Source organism: Olea europaea, unplaced genomic scaffold (genome assembly GCF_002742605.1).
Source record: "Olea europaea var. sylvestris unplaced genomic scaffold, O_europaea_v1 scaffold143, whole genome shotgun sequence".
Taxonomy (NCBI): Eukaryota; Viridiplantae; Streptophyta; class Magnoliopsida; order Lamiales; family Oleaceae; genus Olea; species Olea europaea.
The window spans coordinates 339,737-362,250 of NW_019231835.1; the positions used below are offsets into that span (position 1 = coordinate 339,737).

General features: G+C 34.0%; 1 protein-coding gene across 1 annotated transcript; it reads right to left on the minus strand.

The window, feature by feature from the left end:
• Nucleotides 1–17,756: 17,756 nt before the first annotated feature.
• On the minus strand, nucleotides 17,757–20,762 carry LOC111375905. The gene is made up of 6 exons (XM_022998821.1): nucleotides 20,634–20,762; nucleotides 19,680–20,180; nucleotides 19,094–19,375; nucleotides 18,859–18,925; nucleotides 18,251–18,480; nucleotides 17,757–17,999 (listed from the first exon to the last, which is right to left on the minus strand). The coding sequence occupies exons 1-6, from the start codon at nucleotides 20,760–20,762 to the stop codon at nucleotides 17,757–17,759; spliced, it is 1,452 nt and encodes a 483-aa protein (XP_022854589.1).
• Between the last annotated feature and the right edge of the window lie 1,752 nt (nucleotides 20,763–22,514).

Consider the following 22,514-nt stretch of genomic DNA (forward strand, 5'->3'; position numbering starts at 1 on the left):
GGTCCCAAATTTTTTTTGGGAAGTTGATTATTTGAAATTCTTTTTAGAAGATCGCAAATTGGCACGCATGTGAAGATGCATGCGAGACCTGACTTCAATTCTAAAAATTGCAAATTGATCTTTCAAAGATTCTTGATCTTTGTGTGATATCAAAATTAATTTTCTGACAATCAAAATATTTCTTTAGACTCAATTAAATTCTGAAATTTTTTTTTTTGTAAAGATCAATAATGTTTGTTAAGTAGTATTGTCCAGTGGGAGTTTTTTTTTTTTTTTTTTGAAGTGTTTCATTTTTTAAATGAAAAATACTCCTAAGGTATTTAGAATACCACATTTTATATACAGTCATGAGTTGTGTGGATCTTGATTAGATTTTGTGATCCATTGTGACTTGTTTCCAATTTTGTGCTTGATCGTATACATTATTGGATCTATGCACACTTATAGCATCCTTAGAAGGATGGCTAAGGAAAGAAAGTTAAGGAACTTGTTGAAAAGCTACGTGCTTACTAAAATTTAAAATAAATGGATCTGAAACATAACCTAGTGGAATACGTGAATATTTTTGGGGACATTTTTTTAATGATAAGCAGAATATGAAATTTCTGATGTCACTTCCCATTTGTTGGGATTGTATTGCAACAGATATGAAAGCATGGCTGAAAATACCTGATAACCATTAACTCGTGTATTGTTATAAATGTTAAGGTCAATAGAATTAGTGAGATTTTTACTTAGACCTATTGGTTATCAGTTGAGTGATAGTTCGATGATTGAAAGATTTAGAGAAAATCTCACCAAGAACTATTTGATTCATCAACTGAGTAGGAGTTCTGAAGTTGGAAGAATTAATGCAATTCTCACTTAGAATCCATGAAATTTTGCATTAAAAAATTAAGTTTATGATAGTGAAATAATAGGATTGCGGACGATGGGTACATAGTGAACTTTCGACTCCGCGCCTAACGTTGAATTATCGTAGACGTTAATTTGTGTTAATGCAAAATTTAATATGTGCATTGATAGATAATAAAATCTCTCTAACAATCTGATAGATCATGGCATCAAAAATCAATAGTAGTTAACCCTAGTAAAGGTGATAAGCTAAATGAGATAACATTTGGCATAATAAGATTTTAAGTGTACCAGAAGGACATGATGCTTTAGAGAGCATCAACCACATAACAAAAGACCTTATGTAGGTCATACGACTCTAGAGAATAAAGATTAGAACTTTGACGAGTATGGAAAAAATGTGAATTTTAGTGCTCGAGCATTTAAATTGTTGAGTTCTGTTATAGACGATCTTTTTTTCTCAAATGTGACTTAGTTGATGATTAACATAGTGTTAATATTTTCATTGGTCACATTATTTTAGATGAATAGTAAATTTAAACTAATCTCTTCTCAATATATGAAATTTTGAAAGTCATTGTGACTTACAATTGAAGTGTCAATTTTCTCTATTGACACAATCAGCTATGTAAGTTAAAAGACTTGCGACTTGATGTTGCTAAGTCTCGAGGACATGCTTGTGTAGTAATGTTCTAGCTTGCATAAGATTTTGAATCTCAAGCATTTAATGAGCTAGAACAAATGCGGGACAGATGCAGAGACTGAAGAAGAGACCAAGAAGAACTTTAGATAGTAAGTGAATGAAAGTGGTTTTGGTAGAGGATCAATGTTATAAAGGTTCAAGTGCTTCAACTAATATGGTTTGAATCTTTTAGCTCAAAAGTGGTTAAGCTAAAGAATATTGCACTTGAATATATTCCTCTTAGTGTTGTTTACGCATCAACACTATACAAATTGGATCTTATGTAGATAATGGATTCAAGGGTTAGAACCCACTTCACATGAGATCAAGAAGTATATTAGTCTATTGTCGAGTATTTGACTTGATATGAAATAGATATGTAAAAATAGTGAAGATGGAGTGGAGGTTTAGATGATTGGTACTGCAACTTAGTGTTGCAAAGTAGAGAAACTGACCTCCTACTTGATATTGAGATATTATCAAAGACTCCACTAAATTTGATCTCAATTATTGTTCTTTTAAGAGGGGTTTCTTACTTGAACTTGTATGTGGTAGTTCTGTTCGTACTCACAATGGTGATGTTTATTATGGTTCTGGATATTTGTGCAAATGTTTGAGATTTTGAGTTGAGAAAACCATTCAAAGCTATAAGGGCTAAACTTCCATAGAATAAATCAATTCGAATTTCCTTGCGGGCTATGATTAAGAAATATAGACATGGAACTTCAGTTTTCATTACATTTATAGATGGATTCACGCACTTCAGTTGTGAGACTGGTTTTCTTAAGTTGAAGATATTATATTGATTTAGACTTTTATGAAGTCGAGTAGAAAATTAGATTATGGAAGTGAATATTTTAAGAACTATTTGATAACATGAATATCTATCACAAGATATCAATGATCTATGTAATGAGAGAGACTCTTATTGGATTGACTATTCTTTAATCTCCAATAATTATACGGTGTATTGGACTGAAGAGATGAAATATTGATAAATATGATGAGGTTCAAGATATGCAGTGCAACTTAAGTATTTTCTTTTGGAAAGAGCGTTGGCTAACTACAACGTATCAGTTAATGGAGTTCTCTTAATGTTGGTGCCTTTAGAATATATAAGTTTTAGACACGTAAATAATTGAATATGGACTATCATAGACTCTTAAGAGACTATATGGGTTCTCGATAATGAGTATGGGAACATGAGCCTATTAAGAACTAGATGTGTCTCGATGACATACATGTAGTCCAAAAAGGTACTTAAGTGAAATTTTGGATGGATATCGAGTCATAAGATTTGACATTTGATATATTTTCCAGTAAGAGAGAAAATATTGAGAATTTCGTTGAAATTGATATTATATGTATTGATGAATCAGTTTTGAATATATAAGAGATGATTCAAACTTCTGATTCAAGTGAGAGTATTCTGTTTCCAAGTTGGACCTATTTATCCAAGTGGGAGCCATCTATGAACTATCAAATTTCAATGACACTTGGTTTCGAGTGGAGCTAAGAGCCATTTAATATCAATGATTTTTTATTTTGATTTGGAGTTATCTATCCAAGTGGGAGCCATCTAAGAATTATCTAATTTTAATGATTGGTGGTTCTGAGTTGGATCTAAGGGCTATTTAACGTCAATGATTCTTAGTTAAGAAAATTAGAAGAGGAATTTTTTAGAAAAGTGATGGAAGTATATATATGGAGTATAGAATTTCAACCTAATCTGGGATATGGTGAAAATTATATTTGGACATTATGTTTACTGAGAACTTTTCGGGTTCTTGAAAACTATATGGAAGACTAATGAGATTCTGATAAATAAAGCTCAATTTTTTGAAAATGTTATACTCAATGTGAGTGTATTGAGTTGGATTAATTTTTCATAACGATGAGATTCGCTTCTGTACGTCTATGCTAGCCTTAATACTATGATTAAATTAGAGTTACACCAAATAGACCCAAAGACTGTATTTTTATTCTCAATGGAGAAATGATTAAAGAGATCAACATGAATTGACTTTTAGATTTCATGTTAAGGGCTATTTTTTTTATTGTGATAACTTTATAGTTACACGCATGGCTTAATACAGTCATCTTGACAGTAGTACTTGAGTTTTTTAACAGGGTTTAATCTCGTACAAGAATTTCGTCAAATGAACGAAAATTACTTGGTTTGTGTAAAGGTCTGATGGTATGTTGTAATTCTAATTTTGATGTTATTATATTGGATTGGCTAAGCATGAGAAGGAATGTATAGAGACCATTTTGAAATGGTTGTCCTCAATCTTTGAGACAAAAGATAAGGTTTTAGCAAAATTGTATGATTCATGTTAAAAAAGAAAAAAAGAAAAAAAGACTATTTGGGTTTTCTTACTCTATCACGAGAGTTTTATACTATAGAAAAATTCATGTAGAATTGCTACCATGTTGATACTCCTATATCAGAAGGTGATCATATGATCTTCATAAATGTCTAAAGACTCCACAAGTACATAAAGAAATATCCAGAGAACCATATCTAGTATGATTAAGAGTTAAGAGATAGAAGTATATTATGATGTACACTTGCCATAACATCGGTCATGCCATGGACCTAGTCAGTGGGTATCAATATTATTTTTAGAAAATGTATTACGATACCTGATGGGTGTTGCTTTCAATTATTCTATTTCGTTGTCAAATGAATACCTTGTGATTAGAATAGATATAAAATTGTCGACTAAGAATGAGTGTTAGTCGAGTACAATTAGTTATTGGACTTGTGCACTCTTGCTATACAGAGTAGCAAGAAGCATATATTGTAATGTATATCTTGGCAACTAAATAGATTGTTTGGTATAGATGTATTGAGCATCTAATGATACTGGTTGAGAATAAAGATTCATGATAGTTGCTTAACTATCTTATATGTTAAGATCTCAAGTATCAAGATGGAACCAAATACTTGATGGTATTTCTATGAGAGACATTAGCAAAGAAAGTTTTTTTTGCGATACATCTACGTTAATGATGATATGTAATCATCATACTCTGAAGATGTCTAGAGATATATTTGTTGGTAATATTGAATCTCTAGAATTTCATAGAATGTGATACTTGGTGTATCAATAAACTCTTGATTGAGTTTTGTGTGCGCATAGATGAACAATTTTGAGTTCATGTGTAATCTAATGTCGGGATTACGAGATAAATTATTTGTATACACATATAAAGTATGTCGAACGGGTTGAGATTGGCTCACTCACATGAGCAATCGCCTTAGACTTTTTGAGATGTGCTGAGATGAGACAAAGTGATCATATTGTGTACATGAACTAGTTGCCTTGATAAGGCATCAAGATGAGATTACAACAAGTAATCAAAATGGATTTTGCTATCCACTAAACCCGTTTAGTAGCCAGATCGAGTTCTCCATTTGAGAATGCCTCGAGGAATGAATATAAGGAGAACTCAAGTCAGGTATCCGGGAATGCCTGAACTAAGATCTATACGATGTTATTTGTGTAAAACAAATATGACATACGCCCTAAGAAAGGGAGAAGATATCGTAGCACGGGTTTCATACCACGTGTGCTTTTATGACTAATATTGAGTAAATGAATGAATGGATCATTGCTTCCTCATTGTGTGAGACCCTGCGGTTTATGTAACCTCATATATACCCTTATGACTTTTGACTGTTTTTTGAGGTTTTATTTCAGTGTTGCTATTTTAACATGTTGCCAATGACTATGATTGATTCAGTTTGATGGGGCATGTCTAGGCAAGCAGCTGATTTAAAATCGAAGGATTCAAGTAGGAAAGGAAAACTATTTTGACATACATTTATGTTTGTATTAATCGACCGGACAATTGTGTTTAACCATTTAGGGTATGTAACACAATTGTGAATATAATGATGCGATATGTGATTTAAGTATGTTTCATAAATGCTCGAGGGATCGAAAATACTTGAATTAATGTTGGAAAATAAGTTTGGGGTATAGCAAGAAATATATTTCCTCTTCTAGAGCTGCTATATATCCCTAACAGGTGTATAGTGTCATGTACTCTTAAATTAACTTGTTGGTCGTACGATCCATTTACCTGTATGAACTTGGAGATGTTGAGATTAATATAATTGATATTATATTAGAATCAGGTCAAACCCATCATGTGCGAGTGGGAGATGTTAGAAGAAAATGGGTTGCCCATGTGGGTTGACCCAACTCGGTTTGCATGAGAATATATTTTGGAGGGAGGAGCTGTAAATCAAATTTAAAAGTTAACCTCCCCTCCACGATAACTCCCATGAACTTCCATCATTCAGTTTTCTGGAAAACAGGAGATAAAAAAAATTCGGGTTTCTTAAATGAGTAAAAATTGGATATGGGTGGAGGCTTGATTTTTGGAAGATAATATCTCAAAATTGGGTTCTTGGATTGTACGTGGCAATCAAATTCCTTTCATTGTGGTCGAATTTCTGACCAAGAGACGTTACAAGATGGTATGGAAGCAAGCAAACCAAAGGCAAGTAATTCAACATCGATTTTGTGATTTTCAAGTAAGTTTCACGATTTAAATTTGGTTAAAGGCATGCAAGCATGTTCTACAGAAGCATTAGGCCATATGACAAATATAACACCTTCCTGAACCAGAATAAATCAACGCGTTTTCAACTGCACTCTTTAGCTCATGTTCTTCCCTCATTTTTTAAAATTCATTTTTTTCTAATTTATTTTCAGTCATATGTTTTCTCATTAAAATAATTTTATAACCCAATTACTTGTTTTATCAACTGTACTGCAACTCAATTCTTGAATACTTGTTTTGCAGCGACGCTGGAACTACTCTACAGGCAAATTTCTGATAACCTACATGGGCCATGTCAACTCTAAGTATTGCATTTCTTCAGCATTTTCTATAACAAATGGCAAGTATATTTTAAGTGGTTCTTAGGATAACAATGTTTACTTGTGGGAGCTTCAGTCGCGGAAAATAGTTCAAAAGCTGGAAGGTCACACAGACACTGTTATATCAATATCGTGTCACCCAACTAAGAATATGATTGCATATGGTGCTCTTGGAAATGATAAGAGTCACAAGACCATCAAGATTTGGACGTAGGACTGATTTTTGCAATTTTGGGAACGACATGGCTGTCTGGAGACCAGAATGGAAACCTTTTTGTTCTAAGTGTCCGCGTTATTATAGGTCTAAGCAATTGCATTGTGAATTCATCCCTTCTTACCCTCTTCTTAATTTAACATTATTCAGGACATTGCTGCTTTGGATTAATATTCTCCCTCGGCTAGTCTGTTTTGTAATGTAATTATTGTGGTGTATTCAGTTAGGGCTTCATGTTTATCTTTGATGAGTTACTAGGAAATTCAGTTGGATTGATAAATTAATTTTTTCTTACTTTTAAGTAATGAAGTTACTCATTTGAAAATAAGCCTACCTTTTACAGTAAGTAACTTGATGACTCTTGATTGAACATTATTTAGCCAACGTTTGACAACTATTTCTTCAAGATTCTTTACTCTATATCCTTATTTTCAATGAGACATTCATACAATGAAATATTTTGTATGTAAATTCAAAATTTTTCCTCTACATTTTAACCACACAGTCTCCAACAATTCATTATTGAAAACTGTTTTTGCTAAATAATGGCCATCAAACGTGGGCTCATTTTAAACCTTATTAAGAAAATTTTTCGTCAGAGATGTCAATTATTTAAAAAATGTGCCCCAAGGTCCCAAAACTTTCAAAACATAGTACCTACTTCCCAAATATTTTAACATCTTAATGTGTAAAAGATCGTTACTTGATCAAAATTTCGTCAATTGATCTTTGTTTGACCAATTTAATTAATTGAAAAATAGCTATCGACACAAGCCCATTTAAAAGATTTAAATTAAACAAAACCAAAAAGAAAGAGATAATAATTCAAAGAAAAGGAAAAGAAAGTAAAAAATGAAATTGTTTCATCTTCTCATTGTACGCCCACCCAGGGCACCCCCACCATGCCACTGCAGCCAACGGGAAGGATTTCTCCCCTTGGTTTTTGTCTTTTACCAGCGGGTTGGAGCTGGAAATTAGGGGAGAAATCCTCCGGTTAGTCAAAAAACCTTGTTCACCTTGATATTGCAAGATCTAATCAGCGATTTTCTCCCTAATTTTTTTTTTTTTTTAACTAAATAAGCCCTTATTTTGCTAGTCAAACTCGTGGATTTGAGTTGCGAAACCGGGGGGAGACGCCCTCTTCTCGACAGGGACGATTGAGATGGCTGTGTGATGCCGGGAGGTGGTTGCGAAAGATGACATATTTGCTTTTTTGCTTTTATTTATGCTTACTCATTTCCTTTAATTGTTTTTAATGAAAATTGTGGAGGGAGTTCATTTCGCCCTTATTAAAATTGATAAAATTAAGGTCGACATTTGACTTTTGGTCATCTAACAATCTTTGGACGGAAAACATTGAGAATTCCTCTCAATGCACATATATTTAAATGTTCAAGATGTAAGTGCGAAGATTAAAAGGTTTGAGAACTCGTGATACATTTTTTTGAAATGTTTGGTACCTCTATCCCAAATTTCCCATTTACTTATATAAAGGCCAAATATGCGTAGCTTAGTTCAACAATTGAAGGAGGCTGGTGAAGTCTAATTGCACACTTATTATTAGGCTATTGGGGCTAGAATTACATGAATCTTTTATAGAAATGAGTTAAGAAGGAACTTTGTGCCATAATTCTATATACCCATTCAAAGTTTTATCGAAACTTGTTATAGAACATATCCATTCCTATTTTTATACAGCTATTTTTTGGGTTGAAGAAGAAGAAAAAGAATCAAAGAGAAAGAAATCAAGAAGCCATTAATGATATTCAAGATTCAAAATTAGTTCCATATTCTTTCCAATTGTTCATTTTTGGGTTGATGTTGTATCATTTAAAATGTGTTTTTGCAATCAATTTGATGCTTCGCTAATTGTGTAGACGTTAAGATAACATTGAACTCTACTTTTGAATATTTAAAACCAGATTTTGACATTAAAGCATGTGTTTGATTTTGACTGATTGTTAGGAGCTAAATGTTTTTCAATTTATTAGTTACTATTGAATTGTCTTGTGATTACTCTAGACATTCGAGATAAGGAATATGAATTTGAAACATAGTGATAATTATTGTAAAGTTCGACATGGACTAGAGATATATCTTTCTACTTTACATGATTTTATGAATGTCTTTGTGTCTTAATGTCTCTTTATATATTCGTGTCTTTTATAAAGATATAAAAAAGTCAATGTGAGGATATATTGGTTATACCTGAGTTGAATTATTAAATGAATTACGAACATTGATCATTATATTCGAATTCGTCGCTCTAAATCTTGAATTGATATCAAAATGGATGCAAGTAGGGAAATTCGAGGCTTAGCATTTATCAATTACTTGAGTTTCATAGTACTTTCGCATTAGTTAGTTAGATTAGTTAATTTAGTATATAATTTAGACAATCTCCAATGGTTTGGTAAATTTGCTGTAAAAAGCACTCCAATAGACAAATTTTGTGTAAAATTTGGTATAATGAATAGTGTTGCACCAAATTTGGAGTAACACTATCCATCACAGAAATTTTGGAGTTTTTCAATAGTTTTGGTTTTGCCCTTTCTTTTCTTTTACAATTTTTTTTCCACCTATATCCTTTTTTTTTTTTTTTAAATCTTTTAGAATCAATTGATTTTAATTGATCTATAATGTTTTAATGTGATGGTTATTTATATTGTTTTAGTATTTATTCTTAAATTCTAGTCAACTAATAAGTAATAATTATAGATAAAATAAATTAAAATTGTTTATTAAAAGTCAAAAGTTACAATTTTGATAATTAAAAATTAAGAATAAATTAGCACTAGAACAACATAAATTAAAGCGCTAGCTCCAGAATTTGGGATGGTTGTAGATGAAAATACCCAATTTCAAAAATTCCTTGCTCGACATAAGCAAATCAAGGATATATATGTGCACTATGCACTTCAAGATGCGTTAGTTAATCATGTATGGGATGAATATACTAATTTCAATAAATAGTGACAAAATGAGTTGTCATTTTCATTATACGTAACTTTTTTTGTGCATTCAATGTAATTTTTTTTATTATGGTATTCCGTTTAATTTTTTATTATATTAATTTATGCAATATTTTAGTTATTAAATATTATTTTTAATGTAACTAAATAATATAATTTTTAATTAAATAATTTTAAAAAAATTGATGTAAATTTTGGTGCAAGAACATCGAAAATGATTACACCATATTTGATGTAACTTTTACACCAAATTTGATGCAAAATTTGGAGAGATTACATCAAATTTGGTGTAAAATTACACCAAATGTGGTGCAACTATTGGAGGTGAGCTTATATTTTTCATATAAGTCGTCCACAAACTAATATTACTATTCGATTAAAGTTGATGTTAATTGGAGACTAGATTAAGTATTTACTTTTCATGGAAAAGATAATTTACTCATTCTTTATAAGGCTAGAATATCGTATACTTGTGGGATTTTATCACATCACAGCTCCATCCAAATTTTGATGCAAAGTTTTTCACATGAAATATGTTTGCCATATATTTAATTTGATTGTGCATGTTGACCTTAAGTATATTACAACATAGTTTAACAAAAAATAGACGTACTATTGCTTTTATTATACACCAAGTCACCAAGTAACTAGATAAAAATTGTGGAGTAAATTAAAGAAGAAAAAAGAAAAAGAAGGATGAAAAGTTCCCAATGCGTTACTTTTCTATTGTTCTTCCAATAAAATAGTGCTAATAATAATGTGATGTTAGGAAGGGCTTATCCCTGAATGAGTACCGATGCGAGAATTCTGGCAAGGTATGGGTCATATGCATCCTTGGAGGACTCACTTATGTAGGAGTTGTCATGAGGCCGTGACTATGAGATTGGACTATTCCCTAAAGACTCTTACTAGAATCAAGATAAGAGCGCATGGACATTAACCGCGCTACCCGCTATGAACTAAGCCTAAAACGATATTGTATGTAGAACAATTAAAATTTGGTCAAAGTGATCTAATTCAAGGCTTAGTCTACTATGACTCATTCAAATAGAAATTGTTATTACTAAGTAAGGGTCAAGTCCAAGAGACAAATACACCTATTACACAGTATAGCGTTGTCACTATTTAATATATATTTATTTATTCAAAAAATTTGAAACTTGTGAGGGATTGTTTTAACATAATTATTAATAAGTTTTAAATTTCAAAATTAAAGGATAAATAGATAGAATACACTCTACACGTCTATATTATTTTATATAGTTTTAGCTGCTCGATAAAGGTTCGTTAACTTATCTCCCTATGATCATGCCCATAGAAGGAGAACCGATTGTGATCCACATCGATTTTATCTTGAAGCCATGTAGCGTCGAAAGTACTCGCTAGAAGGAAAGGCAACACAATTTTAAGACAGTGTCTTCGACGTGACTCTCAAAGCTTGCATTCTAACTCTCTTCTTATTATTGAATTATAATATTATCATATTCTTATGTATATGTTATTTTTAAATTATATTTATGTTTGATTATGTTAATTAATAATTTATCTACACGTAAATCATCCAATTTTACCAACATTTTTATCTGGTGGGTGGCGCAAAAGTTGTTCTGTGGTGGATATCGATGACAAGAATGTTGATGCTTGGTGCAGGCCCTGTCACGTATTTAAAGGAAGAACATTTTGTCACTAGGCCGGTGTTTGGACCATACTAAAATCTAAATTTTCATTTAAGTGAAAGTTAACAATTAATTTTAATCGCATATTTCATAGGAACACATAACTACTTAACTACATATTTAATTAACTCTTGTCAAAGCCTATTAAAAATCTGATTTTAATTCTCACCAAACAAAAGGTGAACATAATGCTATATTGCATGGTAATAGTAGGATTCATGACTTTTTGACAGGTTCTCGGTGTCATGGGCAATTCTATGGTCCCTCATTCAAACCCCTATAATGGAGTGGTGATTCGTTTCAACTTGTATGGATAATTTTCATCCCTAGAAAGACATTCCATGTGAGCATATAAATAGTGTTCCGTTATCTACCAACACCCTATTGATATGATATCGAAGTCAGCTATGTCACCCATAACCACTAGGGTCTATTGATATGATATCGAAGTCAGCTATGTCACCCATAACCACTAGGGTATCATCATGAGGGTAAGCCACACCCACCAAGTCCTCTTCACTAGAGGTGATGTCTTGGTTGAATCTTATCTTCTAAATGGAGCAAACTCCATTTGACCAAACATAATTTTTTCTGATAGAATTAAAATCTTTCATGTCATTATTTCTTCCACTACTATATGTATCCCTCTCGTCCAGGCATTAAATCCTCTCCGGTTTTGAGAAGCAAGTCCTAGTGTCATGTCCACAATACATGGAAGTGGTAGTATTTCTTCTTGTCTCCATTTTTGGTAGAGGCAGTCATGGGTCTCGACAATTCAAGTTCCCTTATGTCTAAGATTTTCATCAACACTCGAGTACAACGAGAGATTAGAGGAGTGAAAGTTCTAGTATCTTCTTGTTTTTGCCTAATCTATCGATTGCTAGCATGGGACATGCTAGTATGCTCAACTTTCTGTTTATCACTGTTGGTCAATTTTCGCTCTTTATGTGAGTTTCAATTGTGGATCCCTGGCTCTCTTTCCTTGTGAAGGCTTTTAGTGACCATGTTTGCAGTTTTACATCCATACATTTATCTTCTTTTTTTCAATAGCTCATACACCGACTTCGGGGGATTCTAAAAAAAAAAACATTTTGATTGATCAATAGTCTTTTTTATTCATCATGATAGTAACAACTACTGAAATATGGAGATCCTTAATAACGCGAGTAGCTCTGCTGAATCTGATAAGGTAGTCTTGCAACAATTCATTCCTTTTTTGGATAATAACCCATATTAAACTGATGGCTATCGTTCTCTTTCTCTTGCTACTCAAGAAGAACGTCACAAAACTTTGGGAGAGCTCATCAAACATTTTTGTACATTGGGGAGATAGAGTTAATGCCTAATCCCCAAACTTTCTCTTTAATGTTGGTGGGAAGGATCGGCTCATTACAACGTCAGGCATCGTGTACAATGCCATCAAATCAACAAAGGTCCGCGAGCGAACAAGTGGATCTGTAACTCCTTCATATGCCTATCATCGATTACTTGGCTTCAATACAATAAGTGCCATAATTGTTGGTATAAAGGGATCCTCCTCAAGACCACACGCATCTATCCTTCCTTCCTGACAAAGAATCATCAATTTTTTTCACTCTTTATCTCTTCCATTTTTTTGGTTTTAAGACAATCATCAAAAGGGGGTGATTCAGAGGTGGCATCCCTAAAATTCCCTTCGAGGCTGAGTTGGAGTCGACAGAGGCCATTGTTGGTGGCACGCCAGATTGTGCTACTAAATGTGGTTGTACAGAGGATTTTCCCATGGAGCAATTGGTGAATTAGGCACTATTTTGGTTGCTCTCTAAGCCTGACTATGCAAGGGGACCATCATGACTTCCATTTGGGTCTCCAAAATGTCAAATATGAGTCACGGTGCAGTAAGCTAGGGTCAGTCATGTTTTTGTGCTATAGATTTCGACTCCATCCTATATTCAGCCAATCATGTCTCACTTGTAGTTCGTAGTCCTGCTATAGATTCTACGTCCAGTTTTCTACACACTACGCCAACAAAATTACTTTCACACGACTCTTAATCTTATTCAGTGGAGCAAAGTGTGCGCCAAACACTAATGCAATTTGGTTACTTAAAAACTAGGTTGGGGATATCTCCTTGGTTTGATCTTTAGCGTGGGAATGATTAGATTAGAAGAAATGATATTACAAGTAGGTATGTAAATTTGGCTGGCCAGCAGGGTGGCCTCGGAGGAGCAGAGCCGGCCCATGTTACAGGCCAATTTAGCTCGAGCCTTAAAAAAATAAAATAAAATAAAAAATAAATGCCAACAAGTAACATTAACAAAATTAAAAACTAGCTTAAAAGGCAATAGCTACGTGTTTAAGGTAGCTTCAATACTGCCTTAAACATGCAGCAATTATGGTTGAGGCAGATGAGATTTGAAAATTCAAAATTCAAATTTGAATTTCAAATTTAGTTGAAACGGTTAATTTTTTTTTTTTCTATAATTATGAGTTAAATTTTTTAGTTTCATGTCAATATTCTTCAATCGGATTTAACTTGTAGTATTCTAGTTTCAACTTCATTATCAATTTCTTTTCTCTAAGAGTGTGTTTGATTGGCATGGAAAATATCACCTAGAAAAGAAAATATTTTCCATCTTTTATGGAAAATAAAAATCACCTCTACCCAAGGAAAATGTTTTCCTTAAAAACAAGGAAAATTAGGCATATTTTCAAAAGTTGGAAAATGTTTTCCATGGAAAAAATAGTAATCAAACACTTCGGGTGCGTTTGATTACAAGTAGGAAAATTACATGGAAAGAAAATGAATTACAGGGAATTGAATTACTTAGAAATTGTTTTCATGGAAATTGTAAATTATTGTGTTTGATTGTATAAATTTTTCACGTGGAAAATTTATACAATCAAAAGTATTTTTTGATATTCGTTTGACTTTGTTTTACGTGAAAATTGTCAATTTCAGGGATATCCTCTTTTACAATTATTCCTAAAATTTGTTCCCATTGCCAACAATTAAAAAAAAATAAAAAAAGCAAAAAAAATAAAATAAAAAAAGGTGGAAAACCAAAAACCACCTATCCCCTAGGAAAAAAAGGTGGAAAATCACGCTTTAAGGTGTTGTACCTAGAAATTCATGGAAAATCAATTCCCTGGAAAATTTTGTCAATCAAACAGGCCAAAAGTGGAAGTTGGAATTCGAATTCCAAGTTCCATGGAAAATTTCGTGCAATCAAACGGGGCCTTCAAGTAGAAATTTGGGTAGAAAACTGATATTTTCCATGGAAAATAAATGTAATCAAACACACCCTAATATTTAATTTCTTTTACTCTAACATTTAGTATCTTTTGTTATAATAACCATAGAATATAGATGGATTTTACTTAGGGGTGGGCGCGGGTCAGCCGAACCAAAATTTTCGGGTATCTAGTAAATGGAACCGTCGGGTCCAAATATAATTATGGAACCATTCGGGTTCGGTTCTATTCGGTTCTGTACTATAATTAAATTTTTTAACATTTACACCAATATTATATAAATACAACTAGTGATACATTCAATGGTTTTGGAATGCCATGGACTAGTAGACTACCTTGTTCAAATGATCGTTACGATCAAAGTTTCGGTCGGCGGAGGTCACAGTTTCGATCAGAGGTCACAGCATCGACCGACGATTATATAGGTTTTGAAATGTCAACGAGGCTGCGAGAGTGAGTGCGAGAGTCGAGACAACGTTATCCACTTTTGTGTAGGTGTTTAGAGTTATTTAGTGAATTTGATCTTGTTGGACTAAGAAATGAAACAATAAAATGGGTAATGGGGCCAAAAATTAAAAAATTAGAAATGAAACAAATTATTGGGCCAAAAATTTGGATTTAGAAATTGTTAATTTGTTAATTTGTTTAGAAAAAATTAAAATTAAAATAATTTGATTTACTCAATATAAAAAAATTAGAAAGATTCGGTTCTTATTTGGTTCTTGGCCTAGAACCGAGAATCGAATCGTACCCGTCGGTTCTCAATTCAGATACCGGTTCCAGTATTTAATTTGACAAGAACCGTCGGGTTCGGTTCAGTTCTGTTCGGTCGGTTCGGTTTAGGAAATTTGCTCAGCCCTAATTTTACTAGTGATGAGATTATTTAGTTTAAGGGTAGTTCGAGTGCTCTAACTGACTACGATACATCTCAAAATGTTTCAATTGATTTGGAGGATATTGAAGAGGAACAAGTACTTGAGACTACTAAAAAGTCGAAAAAAGAATCCTCAAATTGTTAACAACATATAACATGTAAAAAGTTGCTGTTCAAAATGTAGTTGATATTTGAAAAGTATGTTGCAACATATGACATGTAAAAGTTGCTTTTCAAGTACAATGTATTTGAATAGGCACGTATTAAGGAGTTGTAAAGTGAAACCAGTTAGTCTCAACCGGAAACAGACCAAAATAGTGTTTAGCGGTTCTGGCTCTATTCTTTCCATCTTCGTAAATTCACAGGAAAGATTTCTCGAAGGAATGACTACATACGTGATTGCAGCAGAGATGTCACTTATAATGATAGACTCAATACACTTTATCCAACTTGTGCAAAATTATCTCCAACCCAAGTATACTTCTTATTGTAGAAATAATTTTCGTTCAGATACTATAAAATTATATAAAAAAAGAAAACAAATTGCTCTTGAACAACTAAAAACTTTTAATAATGTTATATCGTTTATGATGTGAACCCGCGCTACCAAACCCACAACAAGATTGAAATCATCTCTAAGAAAGCTAAAGCAAGATTTTAGATTAAATTCAATAAGTTTGGAACTAAGCAACCCGAATCGCCGACTATGTATGGACCTCTTGATTACGCAAAGTTATATGAATCTCATCTGGTTGATTTGAATGCCACAAGATTGGATCTTGATAAATTCACGAGTTGTTAATAAAGAACAAGAGAGAAAATCAATAATGCCTCACAATTGTATTCATCCCCAAAGTATTTATACTAGACTTCTAAAACCTAGCAAAAAATGCGCATAATAATTTAGATATGGTAAGAAATCAACTAAACATGGAATTCTAGAAGAAATAGGAAATTTGAAAAAGAAAAAAAAAAAGAGTCCCAAATTTGATCTGTATGACCGCATAGAAGGAATATGCAGTTGCATAGAACACTCATGCTACTGCTCAAAATCCCTGTCGGTACTCATGCAACCGCATGCCAAGGACAACTATGTGTCCGCATAATTGTGACTTTTGGCTCCAACTTCGTCCGCTTTAATCATGTTGATCCAATTCACTTCGGCTCTTAACTCCAACATGAAACTTGTCCCATTTTGCATCCCAAACATGGTTTCATCAATAGTAGCCTTGACGAGCAATCCCATCACCCCTTTCGCTCATTTTGTCCTTGATTGCATCATCGGTCCATCGTTGACTATCAATGGATCTTTCCCCGGGCTTGACGTTGGACTTGACTTCGTTGCTTGCATCTCTTGGATTACATCATCTCCTCTTTCTTCAAAAGGATTCGTCCTCGAATCTGAACCTACAATAAAGGGAGAGAGATCAGGCACATTAAAAGTTGCTAAAACATTATATTCACCTGGAAGATCTAATTTGTATGCAATGTCATTAATCTTCTCAAGGACTTGAAACGGTTTATCTCCTCGTAGTTGCAACTTTGATTTTCTCTGCTCTGGAAATTGCTCTTTTCTGAAATGCACCAAAACCCAATCTCCAGGTTCAAAGGTAACATTCTTTCGGCCCTTGTTTGCTTGCATGGCATAATGCTTGCTCTTATTCTCAATTTGCTCTTTTACCTTCTCATGGAGTGACTTTACCAACTCGGCCTTCCACTTCCTACCCAAGCTACCTCGTTCATTCACAACCAATGATATTATATCCATAGGTATTATCGAATTAAAACCATAAACAATCTCAAATGGTGAAAATAATGTAGTAGAGTATGTGGCCCTATTATATGCAAACTCTATGAAAGATAAACACTCTTCCCAATTTTTCAAGTTCTTATTAACCACGGTGCGAAGTTATTGTGTCATAGTCCTATTCACTACTTCGGTTTGGCCGTCATTTGTGGGTGACAAGTTGTAGAAAATAATAATTTCGTGCCTAAGTTATTCCACAAGACTCTCCAAAAGTGACTAAGAAATTTGACATCCCTATCTAACACAATGCTCTTAGGTATCCCATGCAAACGCACAATTTCTTTAAAGAACAAGTCAGCAATATTAGTGGCATCGTTGGTTTTGTGACATGGAATAAAGTGTGCCATTTTACTAAACTTATCCACACCACAAAAATTGAATCCTGTCCCTTTTTAATCCTAGGCAAACCTAACACAAAATCCATTAGAATGTCTACCCAATGTTCACTAGGTACTGGCAAAGGTTATAAAGTCCATGAGGTAAGACCTTAGATTTAGCCATTTTACAAGTTATGCATCGACTACAAATCCGTTCCATATAACTTTCATTTTAGGCCAATAAAAGTGTTCAATATCTCCAAAGTCCTTGCTACTCCAAAGTGACTCATGAGTTCCCCACTATGTGCTTTCCTAACCAACGACTCATGCATAGAGCAATTAGGAACGCATAATTTATTTTCCCGAAACAAGTACCCCTCATGCTTAAAGAACTTATCTACAACCTCCTTATGACATAATTTGTAAATGTTGGAAAAATCAAGATCATTTTCATACATGTCCTTAATGTACTAAAAACCAAGTAATTTTGCACTCAAGGAAGTTAGAAGCACATACCTTCATGACAATGCATTTGCTACCACATTTTCCCTACCTTGTTTATAACGAATGACATATGGAAAAGTTTCTATAAATTTTATCTGGCGTGCATGTCGTTTGTTCAACTTACCTTGACTCGCAAAAGTTTCAATGACTGACGATCAGTATGAGTTACAAACTTCTTTGGCCATAGTTAATGTTGCTATATCTCCAAGGCTCGAACAAGTGAATATAGCTCATTGTAATAAGTAGGATAGTCGAGAGCTGCACCACTTAGCTTTTCACTAAAGTAGGCAATCGGTTTCTTATCCTGCATTAAGACTGATCCAGTACCTATTCCTGATGCATCACACTCAATCTCGAAAGTTTTTTCAAAGTTGGGAAGTGCTAAAACCATTGCTTTACACAAACAATCTTTGATAGTGTTGAATGCATGCTCTTGTTCTGTCCCCACTGAAATCCCACATTCTTTATGACAATGTCAGTTAGTGGTGTGGTAATTGTGCTAAAGTCTCTAACAAAACGCCTAAAAAACTAGCCAATCCATGAAAACTCCTAACCTCAGTTATGTAGTTATGTTTTTAGGTGTTGGCCAATCTTTGATAGCTTTTATTTTCTCTTCATCTACCTCTACACCATTAGCACTAGCCACAAAGCCTAGAAAGACAACTCTATCCATGCAAAATGTGCAATTTTTAAAATTGGTATAAAGTTGTTTTTTCTTCAAAACCACAAGCACACACCTCAAATATTCTATATACTCATTACGGTCCTTACTATAGATCAAAATATCATCAAAATAGAACACCACAAATTTTCCAATGAAAGCACGCAAAACATGGTTCATTAAGCGCATGAAGGTAGTCGGTGCATTTGTAAGCCGAAATGGCATGACTAACTATTCATACAACCCGTATTTAGTCTTAAAAGCCATTTGAAATCCATCACCCTCCCGCATGCGAATTTGATGATATCCACTTTTAATGTTAATTTTACTGAATATGCATGCATCATGTAGCTCATCTAACATGTGATCTAGCCTAGAAATTCGGTGGCGATACTTTACCGTGATGTTGTTGATGGCTCTACAATCCATGCACATCCTCCATGTTTCATCTTTCTTTGGCACCAACAGTACAGGTACAGGACATGGACTCATGTTTTCCCTTACATAACCTTGCTCATCAATTCCTCCACTCGCCTTTGAAGTTCCTCCCTCCTCTGGATTACTCCGATAATTTGGTCGGTTAGAAATGGCAGCTCCAGGTATGAAGTCAATTTGGTGTTCAATCCCTCTAATGGGTGGTAACCCATTAGACACATCCTCCGAAAATACATTTTCAAATTCCTGCAACAAAGAAATAGCTAAATTAGAGAGGGTGTGTTAGGCTCTTCAAAATTGAGGAGTGACTCTTGTAGACCAACAATATCATTTGTTGCTTTTCTACTATTGCCTTTTTCAATTCACTTCATATCGCAAAGAAATTTTGTTTCGACTTTTCTCTCCTCTCGGAAGACTCTCTTTCTTTTCTATCATGTGGCCCCACTCTCTTTTCCTCTCCATTGGCTATCTCATTATTTTCTCTCTTTTTCTCTAATTTTCTCACTCTCATTTCTTCTTTATTTTTCAGTTGAATTTGGTCTTCATATACTTGTGTCGGTGTTAATGGCGCAAGAGTAATAAATCTCCCATCCTTTACAAAGCTATACTTATGTTTACACCCATCATGTATTGCCTTCCTATCGTATTGCCATGGTCTCCCCAATAAGATATGCCCAACATTCATAAATACAATGTCACACATTACCTCATCATGATATTTACCAATGGAAAAATTAAATAACACTCTTTTTGTCACCTTGACTTCACCACATTCATTTAACCATTGTAATCTATAGGGCCTAGGATGTTTTAATAAGGTTAAACCCAATTTTTCCACCATATTAGTGCTAGCCATGTCAGTACAACTTCCACCATCAATTATTACACTACATACCTTGCCATTGACATGACACCGCGTGTGGAATATGTTTTCTTGATGTTGCTCCAAGTCATCCGCCTTGATTTGAGCGCTAAGAGCTCGCCTCGCGACCAACAGCTTACCACCAATTGTATACTCCGTGATTTCTTCTTTAGCAGCATCTTCCAACTCCTATATGTCTGCATAATCACTTTCACTTTTAGTTTCCACTTTCCCGCTATCTAGGAGAATCATTCTTTTCTTATTTGGGCATTAAGAAGCGATGTGCCCCATTCCCAAGCAGTGAAAACATTAGATGTCCTTGTTTCTTGATGGCTGGGATTCTCCTTTTGGTATGGCCCTGCTAGCACCTTCTTTTTTGCCTCTCAGTACTTTAGCTCTTCATCTTGCAATAGTCCCATCTCTTTTGTTATTTTCCCTCTTCGATTTCCAAGGAGGATTAGAACCCGAAGATCCAGATTGGTACTTTGCTGTCCTCTTTCATTTCAATTGCCTCTCTATCTTCATAGCCACATGTAACATGTCTTCAATTTTCACATAGTACTGTAACTCCACTACATTTGCAATGTCTCTGTTCAGTCCACTCAAAAATCAAGCCATAGTGGCTTCCCTATCCTTCTCTACATTCGCCCTAATCATTAGCATCTCTATCTCCTTATGGTAATCTTCTACACTTCTAGAGCCTTTATAGAGATTTTGAAGTTTTTGATAAAGCTCCCGATAATAGTGATTAGGTACAAATCTTTTCCGCATTATCGCTTTCAACTCTTTCCATGTATTGATAGGTCATCCCCATTTTCACCTTGTTGTCACCACTTGATCCCACCAAGTAATTGCATAATCTGTGAACTCAAGGATCGAAATTTTCATCTTTTTCTTCCCCACATAATTGTGACAATCAAAAATTAATTCTATCTTTTTCTCTCACTCCAAATATGCCTCCGAATCACTCATCCCTTTGAAAGAAGGAATGATCATTTTTATATTCCCCAAATTGCCATCCACCTCGTCTCCACCAAGGTTCTTACCTCTCCTATCTTGCCTAACTTCTCTATTTCTAGCTCTTCCAACCACCACATCCACAATAGCATCCTCATTTAACCCACTATCAACCTCAAAGTCATTATGTTCCTCCATCCTAAGTTCCAGCCTACCTTGTCTCTGTGCATTAGGACTGCCCTTTCATACATTAGCAGGTATTGGATTTAGCTTTTCCAACCGTGTGTCCTACCTATCCAACCGATCCTTCATGTCTCCAAACAACCTTTCAATTCTCCGCATCGAATTCTCTAGCATAGTAATTTGGTCATCAATCCTACCTAAATTTGATCCTTCTCTGTCTGACATCCTAAATCTAAATTTTTTTTCTACCTCATAAATTTCACTTGGAATTTACTCAATATGGCTTTTTCCCTCAATTGTTTTCACCACTCTACCATTTACCACTTGCTGCTTTACCAAGTGCTTCAAAGAACAAAATTGGAACTCAATCAAAAATTTGATCATGTGGAATCAAAATCGGATGTGAGTGAGATTTAGAAACCCGACAAGAAATTGGATTTTTTGACACTTCAAAGAAATAAAATAAAATAAATTGGACTCAAGAAGTAGCCAGTAAAATTTCGAGATCTAATACTTTTTTTTTTAGATTTGAATTCTTTAAATTCAAATTTTTTTAATACTGTACGGATGAACAGTATCGTACGTGAACAATATTTTTTATCGGCAAAGAAAAAGGAAGTTGATTTGGATGCTAAACTAGCCCAAAAAACAACTTCTGAAGTTTTGCCGAAAAATTTTTGGATCTAAGACCAATTGATGTGAACCATCGTAATCAGATCGCTACCAAACCCAAAACAAGATTGAAATTGTCCCCAAGAGAGCCAAAACAAGGTTTTGGATTAAATTCAATAAGTTTGGAACCAAGCAACCTTAATCGTCGACGATGTTCAGACCTCTTGATTACGCAAAGTTATATGAACCTCACCTGGTTGATTTGAACGACACAAGATTGGATCTTGATCAGTTCAAAAGTTGTTCAATGAAGAATGAAAGAGAAAAGCAATAATGCCTCACAATTGTATTCAATAATCAAAAGTTGTAAATTAATGAAAATCCCAAAAGTATTTATACTAGACTCCTAAAATCTAGCAAAAAATGTGCATAATAATTTAAATATGGTAAGAAATCAACTAAACATGGAATTCTAGTAGAAATAGAAAATTTCCAAAAAAATACAAATAAAAATAAAAACGTGTCCCAGATTTGTTAGAACACTCGTACAACTACCTCAAAATCCCTGTCGGTGCTCATGCAACCGCGTGGCAAGGACAACTATATAGCCGCATAGTTGTAACTTTTGGTTCCAACTTCGTCTGCTTTAATCATGTTGATCTAATTTTCTTTGGCTCTTGACTCCAACATGAAACTTATCCAATTTTGCATCTTGAGCATGGTTTCATCAATAGTAGCCTTGATGAGCAACCCCATCGCCCCTTTACTCAT

Coding starts and splice junctions, on each gene's coding strand:
- LOC111375905 (XM_022998821.1), bottom strand. CDS start 20,762: ATGCGGAAAAGATTTGTACCTAATCACTATTATCGGGAGCTTTATCAA. Junction 19,376..19,679: donor CGCCATTAACACCGACACAA/GTATATGAAGAC, acceptor TCTTTGTTGCAG/GAATTTGAAAATGTATTTTC. Junction 18,926..19,093: donor GAGCCATCAACAACATCACG/GTAAAGTATCGC, acceptor TTGTATGAATAG/TTAGTCATGCCATTTCGGCT.